The following is a 10,421-nucleotide window of genomic DNA, read 5'->3' as shown; positions in this document are numbered from 1 at the left end:
GACCACAAAGACAAAATATAACGTTATTTGCAATGCGTGCATCTCATTCAATGAATCCAAAACAATACGAAGTGCAAGAGATTTGCGACACCTGAGAGATGTTTTGCGACATCTGTTCAGCCGATTATCTGCTAACAAAGGGACGAATCGCGGTAATCAGTGAAAGTTTGAACCCAATAACGACACGCCATAGCATTTAATTTTTGCCTACATGAATATTATTGAAAACAATTCAATAGAGCAAGTTTAACTTTTCAAATGACAACGAAAGAATATATATACAATTTGAATTAAAAGACGCGTGAGAAGTTTCCAAACTCTTCTTCTAATGGCATTCTTCGCCACATGGTCGAGAAAAATGGGTTGCAAACTTTACATGATTCACAGTACTGAGTTCCAAACCTGTCCGTCCGGTTTAGAACAGAGGCTTCTACTTATAGATGCTACAACGCTCGAACAACATGGCAGTGTTAGGACCCATAAGCAACGAGAACACGTAACCAGGTGAGATACAGTGCATTTCTGTTTCAATATTGGTAATTTCTAATGTCATGGAAACTTTATTGAGGCTGTTTTGGCCACTGTAGTAACGCAAGACAGCTTCTTGCTAACATGTGGTTGCAGTGTACAAGAGAAACCGCCAGAGGGCAAATAAGCGTCGATACCACACATTTTCATAACATGTGTTGCTAAACTTTTTCTTTTTCTGACCCTTTTGGCATCATATATTTCGTTACGTTTGGTTTTATGTATACGTGGTATGACAATATTACGTGAGCATACAAACATATGTTTCACCAGTAAAATGTATTAGATATAGGATGGCAGGAAAAGGTGTAATGATGATATTCAAAATGGTGCCGGAGCCTTCAAGATGGCGGAGTGGGAGGGGCCTTCATATCGAAAATCAAGCAACACTGAAAAAATACACCATACTCAGGGGTAGTTTCGTAATCTTGAATCGTAACTATCTAATTATATCTTAAAAGTCTAAGGTATACTTGCAGCGCTTTATTTTTGCCATCGTAAAACTGTGAAAAATGGATTTGAAAATTGAACAGGCGGCCTTGTGAATCGTTCTAATGCTGGTAATGAAACAAGAATGTTGTATCTTTGTATAATATGAATCATTGAAAAAAGCGTTCTAAAATGATTTGTTTTCTCCTAACAGAAACACTACACTGGAAGTTTTTGATATGTGAAAACGGTCAGCATTTTATCAACAAAAGCCAAAAGTACACAAGAACTAACAAAATGACGTCTTTCATGGAGAGAAACAGTAGCCTATACAGAGGCGAATTAGACTCCGAAGATGACTTCGGCATCCCTCCGAGTCCCGACGGACGGCGACTAACACTCGACTACGCTGAGGACCCAGAAGAAGAGTTTAAATTGCACGAAAACCGCTGTGGGTGCTGTCAGTGCACGCCTGACTGTTGCCAATGTTTCGCAAACCCTGCCTTGTTTTCTGTCGTCTGGACTTTTGCTATAACCCTATGTAACCTATGGCTAGGGTACACGCAAGGGATCCTAACAACTGTCGAAAAAGTTTTCGACTTGGAGAGTAAACTGTCAGGGTTCATATACGGCTCCAACGATCTAGGCTTCGTCAGCATGATCCTTTTAGTGTCGTATTTTGGCGGGAAACCGAACGCTCACAGACCAAAGATGATCGCTATCGGGATCATCATCATGGCGCTGTCGTGCTTTTTCTTCGCGCTTCCTCATTTCGGGACGGGAGGGGAGAGGTACTGGTACAAGATACAGCTCAAGGAGAGGACGAGCGGGATTTCCTCGCTGCTGTGTCGGGCGGCCAAACAGTCGAACGAGACGGTGGAGATGGAGTGCGACGCGAGGCAGAGGCTGAAGTCAGGAGGGTGGGTCATCACCATGGTGATCGCGCAGTTCATTTCCGGGATGGGGGAGGCGCCGCTGCTTCCTCTGGGAACAACGTATCTGGACGATCACGTGTCCAAACTGAACTCAGTCCTGTATATTGGTGAGTGGTCAATCTTGATAGTTTTATTGACTCCGTAATTAATAATTATAAAAGCGGAGGTATCGTTTTTCGTGCACGTGTGTCTGTTTGTGTTGATTTGAGTCCGTATTTATTTGAATACATTGCCAGTATATTGGCATAAAGTGAGTGGGAGATGACCGCAAAAGTCAGACTTGCCAAAATCGATAGCAGGAAGTACAGTTCAGAGTTGGTAGAACCTGTCATTAATCATACATGATAAACAGCACAGATGGAAGAGTCTACTAATTCACGACGACGTGTTGCTGTTGGCCTGTCTGGTTGTGTTTTCGTATGCTCAGTTTTCCATAAGCTAGTCATAGCGAGTGATAGAAAATGATGACTGGACACGTGTGACGCTAACTACGTATAAGATCAAACATGGCAAACTAAAAGTATAGATTTTTTGTGTGATTAGTTGTATATTTTTGACTGGCGTGTCTGTTTGTCTCGGTGCACGTGTGAGTCCATATTCATTTGAATACACTGCCAGTAGATTGGCATGACATGAGTTGGGGGATGTCAGACTTGTATCAAATAACATAACATGGAAACGGAATAAAACTTGACCCCCTCCCCCAGGTCTGTCCCTGATCCTGCCCAACACCGGCCAGCCCCTCGGCCTGCTGCTCAGTTCCTACACACTCAGGTATCACGTCAACTGGCCGTTCGCAGACTCCACACGTGTAGGTAAGGCAAACTCTGTTTCTAGCTCCTACACACTCAGGTATCCGTTCGCAGACTCCACACGTGTAGGTAAGACAAACTCTGTTTCTAGCTCCTACACACTCAGGTATCACGTCAACTGGCCGTTCGCAGACTCCACACGTGTAGGTAAGACAAACTCTGTTTCTAGCTCCTACACACTCAGGTATCGGATAATCCGTTCGCAGACTCCACACGTGTAGGTAAGACAAACTCTGTTTCTAGCTCCTACACACTCAGGTATCACGTCAACTGGCCGTTCGCGGAGTCCACACGTGTAAGTAAGGCAAACTCTGTTTCTAGCTCCTACACACTCAGGTATCACGTCAACTGTGGCCGTTCGCAGACTCCACTCGTGTAGGTAAGGCAAACTCTGTTTCTAGCTCCTACACACTCAGGTATCACGTCAACTGGCCGTTCGCGGAGTCCACACGTGTAGGTAAGGCATACTCTGTTTCTAGCTCCTACACACTCAGGTATCACGTCAACTGGCCGTTCGCAGACTCCACACGCGTAGGTAAGGCATACTCTGTTTCTAGCTCCTACACACTCAGGTATCACGTCAACTGGCCGTTCGCGGACTCCACACGCGTAGGTAAGACAATCTCTGTTTCTTCAGCCATCCTGGCGTTTCACACTGATAGGAAAATTTCCTGAAACGCCTTTCTTGACACGGAGGTAAAACTGGATTGGAACTGTTTCCCTACTTTAGACATGACATCATACTTACTAACAACCTTTCTAAGACATGTTCATCTTCGTATGAATGTGATGATCACTGCCTCGGCGAATGTTGTTATCGGCCTGTAAATAGCTTTCGTCACATGGATATGATTTTTGAAAGGGCCAGACGTTTCAGACAACAATCTGGTGTCTTTCGTCAGTGAAAGTGGAGACATCTTGCTGGAGACAGTTCTTATATCCTAGCTGTGAATATGATACAGTATAAGACCTTTTCCGAAATCATATCCATGGCCAGTTACTTAAGTAAATGCTTTTTGGCCGACGTAAAACGTAGACTTGCTATTATGATTTTTTGTGACGATCACTGAGGGAGCGAGCCGAGTAGTTAAATATTGTGTACCGTATGTGCGTATGCACGAATTCCAGGAATGGTCATGACATACTCTTGTTCGTCCAGGTATTGATTACGAGGACCCGCGGTGGATCGGCGCGTGGTGGCTCGGCTTCGTGCCCATCGGCCTGGCCTTCCTGCTCACCGCCGTGCCCATGATGTGCTTCCCGCGGAAGATGAGGCACACGCACACCGAGGAAGTAGTGTTCAAGGAGCCGGACGAGGACGATCCGCTGGAGGATATAGAGAACGTGGAGGGACAGCTCATTAAATTCGATGGTACGTTCAGAATGGTTACAATTTAGTCTTGTTCAGTGGTTACGTCAGTAGGAAATAGAGACTTGAAAGCAATGAAAGGTAAAAATTTGTATAAAGTATAAATGGCAGACATAGACACAGACACACACAGACACACAAACACACACATACCCTCTCTCTCGCGCGCGCACACTCACGTACACGCATGCACACGTACACATACGCACACACACACACACACGCAGACAGAGCGAGAGAGAGAGAGAGAGAGACACTACACTCAGGCAAACACACACACAGACAGACAGGCTACACATTGACACACACACTGACTTACATACACACAGACTAATACAGACCTGCCATGAGCATTTACATGTCTTTTATCAGATGCGTTAAATTCTGAAAACAACCAAATAAACAGACACCCCCCTATTTTCCTTTGCAGACATCCCAGGTCTTAAGCGCCTGATGAGGAACCTGATGACGAACATGGTGTACATCACCCTGGTGCTGGCGGCGGCGTGCGTCCTGTCCATCGGGAACGGCTTCGTCACCTTCCTGCCCAAGTACATCAGCGTGCAGTTCGGACTGTCCACGTCTGCAGCTGCCAGGCTTCTCGGTAGGGGTCGCTTCTTATCCCATAGCAGTGACTGTTTGCAATGATATCCAAGCCATCGAAGACATTGCATATATGTAGCACCATTTGTTATATTATAGTACAGTCGGTGCAATGGTCATGTACTAGTAGGGTGTTCGCCTTGTATTAGGCGTGTGGTAGGTCTTGAATTCGATTCCCGGCGTCATACGAAATCTTTTAAAAATGGTACACGTTGTGTTCTCTGCTCAGCACCCATCATTTGGGAAAGAGTATGGCAATTGATCACACAGATTACTACCAGAACAATAGCTCCTGCTTTAGTGATTGCAAAGCACATACTGCTTTCTCTGGTTAATATCACTCAGTATTTGGGAAAGATGAGCACACACGACTACCAGTGAACAAGCCCCCTGCTGAAGTGGACAAAGTTGTGTGGCCCAAGGGCGATGATTGGTACCGCCAAATGCACCATCTGTTGCAGGTTTGATTTTCACCATCATTATTTGTTTACAGGTTTCACAGTGTTACCAGCCGCTATGCTGGGTACCGAGGCCTCTACCGTGGTGATGTTGCTCTAGTATTGCGAATGCAGTCCCAATTCGTACTTGATGAAACTATTCACACATTATGATGATTATCTTCCACAGGTTTTACAGTGTTACCAGCCGCTATGCTGGGTACCGTGGCCTCCACCGTGGTGATGCGGGTGTGGCACATCTCTGACCGGGGCATGGTCCTGCTGTGCGCCGCCATCAGCTTCGTCCTCTGCCTGCTGACCATCCCGGCCATGGGCCTGTTCTGTGACCAGCAGCCTTTCGCCGGACTGACCACGTCATACCATGGAAAATGGTATGTAAAAGGGAAATACAAATTTGTCCAATACATGTATTTGATTAGGTTGACTGTCTTGTTGTGTGAAGCAGACCAAACAGTAATAGAAATCATTATTCTAGTGCCGAAACAATAACGCTAAGACCTTTAAGAAATGAAAGACAAATGGAGTAACCGAAGACTGGCAGGATGGGAAGGTTGGCTAGCTCGACCCGGATTTAAAGTTGGCAGAAAAATGCATGCACGCAATGAGCGATAAATTCGCCATAATGAATGAAACAAGATATTTACAAAACTACAGGAGGTATGAGATGTTCGATTTCTTATTTTGGGGGTTTCCTATTTCCCAAAGAATGCACTTGTGAGACCACAGTACGTGGCTTTGATGTGGGAGTCACCTTTGAATGTTTTATCCATTTCCCCCACACAGGCACCGCCCAAGTTTTAACTTCCTGAAGGTTCAAGTTCCTGAACTTCCAGACGTAAGCTCCCTTGATAGAGAACGAAGTGAAATTGGAACTCTACATATTTCACGGAGGCCTGATACCTTTAACCTCTTGTTTTGAATGTTTTATTTATTTCCCTCCACACAGGCACCGCCCCAGGTTTAACTTCCTGAACTTCCATACGTACGCTCCCTTGATAGAGGACGAGTGTAACCAGGCCTGTCACTGTCTGGACGAGGAGTTCGCTCCCGTCTGTGGCGCCAATGACGTCACCTACTTCTCCCCGTGCTACGCCGGCTGCAAGGATCGCACCAAAGTGTCCAACACGTCAGAACTGGAGATATTTGTAAGTTGAAGTTTATCGTTGTAGCTTACCATACCTGCTCTCGTATGACACAAACTGTCCTTCAACTATGATACAATGGACTCACCTGAATTTTTCATAGACTTGCCCAGTCTTCTTCAGCTATCTGACCCAATTGCTTAGGACACGTTACTTTATACATACATGACGTCAGCAATGGGTCAAAGGTTGTTGGAAGTTTGTATCACCCCCGTCCCGGCTGAGAACTCACTAAGAACGTAATAACACCAAGAACATTAGAAGGAGGAAAATCACAAAGGAATCATATCGAAAAGTGACAGAAATGAGGCTATAAATATTTAGTCTTTATAAGTTTTCTGCCAAAACAGAACTTTTTATACACTGAAAAATTACTATTTTAGTCATGCTGTAGCCCTCATCAGAATGACAGATCCAGATACTTGACCAGAGAATAACGGACATGCAATGGGTTGGATGTGATCATAAATTCATCTCAGATGAGTTGTATGTTTACCAATCTGATTTATAATGTCTTAATGTTATATCTGTCACAGGTGTACTCCCACTGCGCATGCGTGCACCACGGCGTGATCCCATTGGAGGGCAGACGGTACAGCGGCTCCTACGCAGAGAGTAACCAGTGCCCGGATGAAGACTGCACCAGTGACGTGTTTCTGGTCTTCCTGCTCTTCATCACGGCATTCATCATGACCTTCTTCGTCACGCCGTTCATGATCGCGATTCTAAGGTATATATTCTAAAACCACTCTCTCTACCAGACTCGTCTATGACTACTATGCCTAAAAAGCATATTTGCTAGTAGTAGTGCCTGGCCCAGGCCGTTGCTTGGAAAGTCTTTGTAGTCCACTGTGTCTGCTAGTGCAGTGGTCGGGATTCGAAGGTGCGTATTCTAAATCTACACTCTCTACCAGACTCGTCCACGACTACAATGCCAATAGGGAGTACTAGTATATTTTTAGCCAATGCTAAGCTCACATGTCCAAACCGCCGGGCAGCTTTCGGGAAACGAAAAGAAACGTATGAACAAACAAAAAATAGCATGAAAGAAAGCAAAACACACAGAGCGGAAAAATTGTCATCAGCTTGATAATTTCTGTTCCACACATCGCGGTTGAGCCCTGGTTTGGAAATACGAACATATCATACTGATAAGGGTAGTTTGGGGTAATATCATGAGGTAATGTTCATCCGATGTAATTAGCTAGTTCCTGACCCCTGTCTCTCTCTTAGTTGCTTAAGAAATCTTTACTGTAGTGCATACCAAGTACAAACTATGACAAAATTGACTACAGAAAGTTTTCTCCCTTTTCTTTGAAGGTCGGTTGGTACCAATGAGGGACCGATGGCATTTGGTGCAGCCGGGTTCTTTGGTCGTATACTTGGTAAGTTAGATTTTCTGTTTAGTGATGATAAACAACAACAACAATAATGATGATGCTAATAACGATAATGATGATGATGACAATAACGATATGACATTAAGGATATTGGTGATGATAACAATGATGATATTACTGATAATGACAATGGTGATAATGATACCATTAATGGGAGTGACGATGATAAAAAATCTGCTGCGCATCTATGTCCTATCGGACAGTGCAATCATACAAGTTCAAAAGCATAATATAACTAGAGTTCGGCGACCTCATGCCTCCATGAATATTTAGAGCTTTTGTTAATTTCATGCAAATGACTTAACATTAAGATGATTTATGCATGGTGTTGTTCATCATTGAATAACGTACAGTCACAAGTAAAATTCCCAATTCATATAATTAATCACTAAGTTGTTTTGCATAAATTATGCAAATAAGTTCATTTGCATATTTGATATCTGCATATGTTCCACCGATTATAATTAACAAGTCCAAATATTGCAAACAATGGAATTATACAATTTCCTCATTAATTATGCAAATTAAGCCATCATTTGCATAAACTTCATATCATTATGAATATCTTTGCCCAAGCTACCTACATACCTAAAATGCAGGCTTTCAGTCGTTCCTTTCTGCAGTTATCCTCTTTGTAGTGTCTTGACAAAAATGCCCCTGCAGTTCCACAATTAAATGTTAGGGGACTGAAACTTGTCCCACTTTGTCATGACGCTAAAAGCTATCTACCACCCAAATGGCACGACCATATTACGTCCGGGACAAGAGATACATTGAAAAAACTGCTATGAAAGAATAGTCTCATTAATTATGCAAATGTACTCCTATTTTGCATAATTAGTATCTTATCTTGTACAACATTGTCTAAGGTACCTACATACCGAAAATCATGAAAATCCGTTGTTCCCTTCTTGAGTTATCCTCGTCAGAAGTTTTTGACATAAATGCCCCTGCTATCCCAAAACTAGGCGCTAGGGGGCCCAAACTTATGTCATTTTTTCCTGAGCACAAGAGCTATCTAATACTAAAAAATCGTGACCATAGCATGTTCAAAACACCGAGATATCAAAACCAGACGTTGCGCTGCAGTACCAAGGGGGCCGCTAGTTGGCCCAAAATCTAATCATTTCCAGCTTTCATGACACCCTACCAACACACCAAGTATGAAACCAATCCATCCAGCCGTTCTTTAGTTATCTTGTTTACACACACACACACACACACACACACAGACAGACAGACAGACAAACGCTGGGTAAAATATAACCTCCATGATATTTCATGGAGGTAAATACAAAAAGTATTAATTAATTTGACTGCATTTCCTCTTTCTCCAGGCGGTCTGCTCGCTCCGGTGATATTCGGCGCGGTGATTGACGTGTCCTGTATCATCTTCGCTAAGCGGTGCGGCCGGACGGAGGGGGAGTGTCTCCTGTATGACGTGGACGCTAACCGCTACCTGACCATCGGGCTGACCGGGATTTACTTCTGGATCAGCTTCATGCTACTGTCGGCAGGATGGGTTGTGTTTGAGAGGGGGCGGGGCAACTCGAGCAAATATAAGTAGTTCTGTTGACTTGTTGCCTCTACCAGGCTCCAAACGTCGCTGGAAATATAGTGGAAATTGTCCAAATAAGACAAAAAACACCCCAAAGGAGTTAGATCGCCGAGGAATACCTTGGGTCGTTTTCCTCGGACATCTAACTTCTCTGGCGTGTTTTCTGTCTTATTTGGACAATTTCTGCTACTTTTTGCAGTGACCTGTGGAACCTAGTAGAGACTAGTTAACACGTAGGGATGGCATTGTTAAACGCTTGTTCATATTTCTTCACAGGGTAACCTATATCCGTTCTTTTTAAAAACAGATCATATTGATAGGGGTATCTAGTCGACGGACGGTGGTTTCAAACAGCAATATTTTGAAAATACAAATGTATTCCAATTTGAAACCACCGTCCCTCGATTTGAATTCCTTTAATACCCATTTAAAGATTACAACGGATATAGGTTACTTCGCGAATAAAAGTGAACTAGCGTCAACGTTACGTTATATGGCTCACTTACGCACATGTAAAAGGGACATGAAAAAGGTGCTGATATTCAGCATATGATAAAAACTCAGCCCAAGAGGACTCAGAGGATCGATAGAATATTGTCTGTGTAGACAGGTGGTCACCTTGGACATGGTCAATGGAAAACTATCTAAGGGACCATCAAAAAGTGGTCACATTGGCGAGATGGTCTTTAGGTAGAACTAGCCACTTGAACAGGTTTGACGTTACCTATAGCTTATAAGTGCTGATGTGAGCGATTGCAATAACATATATCAGGGAACTCTTATACGTGAATTTAATAGATAAAGAAAAAAGATGAAATGAGGTATGGTGAAAAGCAATCATAGAATAACCAGATAAAGTCAATTAGATAAATGTGCTTTCCTATATTTACTAACATATATAGAAACAGGTCTGAATGTACTGTGTTTCTCAGCATTGCTAATAAGGAAAGGCACAGCTCGTTTGGTCTCAGCAGTAGGATACTGTACTTGTTTGGTTTTGTGTGCTGTATTCTTTATATCTTAATAAATTTAAAAACAAAACAAGTTTGGGCTCTGACTGGTTCATCTATAATATTCCATGGCCTTTTTTTGCTTCCATGACCCTCAAGTATACAACGAAATTGTGACAAATCCGAACTGACATAACAATTCCCCCGTAAATAGTTCCATCAGGTTGGTAGGTCAAT

The 10,421-nt window shown here is 43.3% G+C and overlaps 1 protein-coding gene across 2 annotated transcripts; it reads left to right on the top strand.

The window, feature by feature from the left end:
* Positions 1 to 416: 416 nt before the first annotated feature.
* On the top strand, positions 417 to 10,263 carry LOC118406419 (solute carrier organic anion transporter family member 1C1-like). 2 transcript variants are annotated; one of them, XM_035806460.1, is made up of 11 exons: positions 417 to 504; positions 1,172 to 1,999; positions 2,600 to 2,744; positions 2,811 to 2,851; positions 3,864 to 4,076; positions 4,504 to 4,677; positions 5,304 to 5,505; positions 6,081 to 6,279; positions 6,813 to 7,006; positions 7,597 to 7,661; positions 9,014 to 10,263. In XM_035806460.1, the coding sequence occupies exons 2-11, from the start codon at positions 1,255 to 1,257 to the stop codon at positions 9,241 to 9,243; spliced, it is 2,208 nt and encodes a 735-aa protein (XP_035662353.1). In that variant the 5' UTR covers positions 417 to 504; positions 1,172 to 1,254; the 3' UTR covers positions 9,244 to 10,263. The 2 variants fall into 2 exon arrangements, with proteins under 2 accessions (XP_035662353.1, XP_035662354.1); XM_035806461.1 differs by lacking the exon at positions 2,811 to 2,851 and having other exon boundaries at positions 2,600 to 2,707; positions 9,014 to 10,262.
* The last annotated feature ends 158 nt before the right edge of the window (positions 10,264 to 10,421 follow it).

This window comes from Branchiostoma floridae, chromosome 19 (assembly GCF_000003815.2).
Source record: "Branchiostoma floridae strain S238N-H82 chromosome 19, Bfl_VNyyK, whole genome shotgun sequence".
Lineage (NCBI taxonomy): Eukaryota > Metazoa > Chordata > Leptocardii > Amphioxiformes > Branchiostomatidae > Branchiostoma > Branchiostoma floridae.
The sequence above is the reverse complement of the archived record's forward strand: the minus strand, read 5'-3'. Positions and strand labels throughout refer to the sequence as shown.

Excerpts from the sequence above, each read along its gene's own strand:
- LOC118406419 (XM_035806460.1), top strand. The coding sequence starts at position 1,255 with ATGACGTCTTTCATGGAGAGAAACAGTAGCCTATACAGAGGCGAATTA. Across the intron at positions 2,745-2,810 it reads TCTAGCTCCTACACACTCAG|GTATCACGTCAACTGGCCGT; the intron begins GTATCCGTTCGC and ends CTACACACTCAG. Across the intron at positions 2,852-3,863 it reads CGCAGACTCCACACGTGTAG|GTATTGATTACGAGGACCCG; the intron begins GTAAGACAAACT and ends TTGTTCGTCCAG.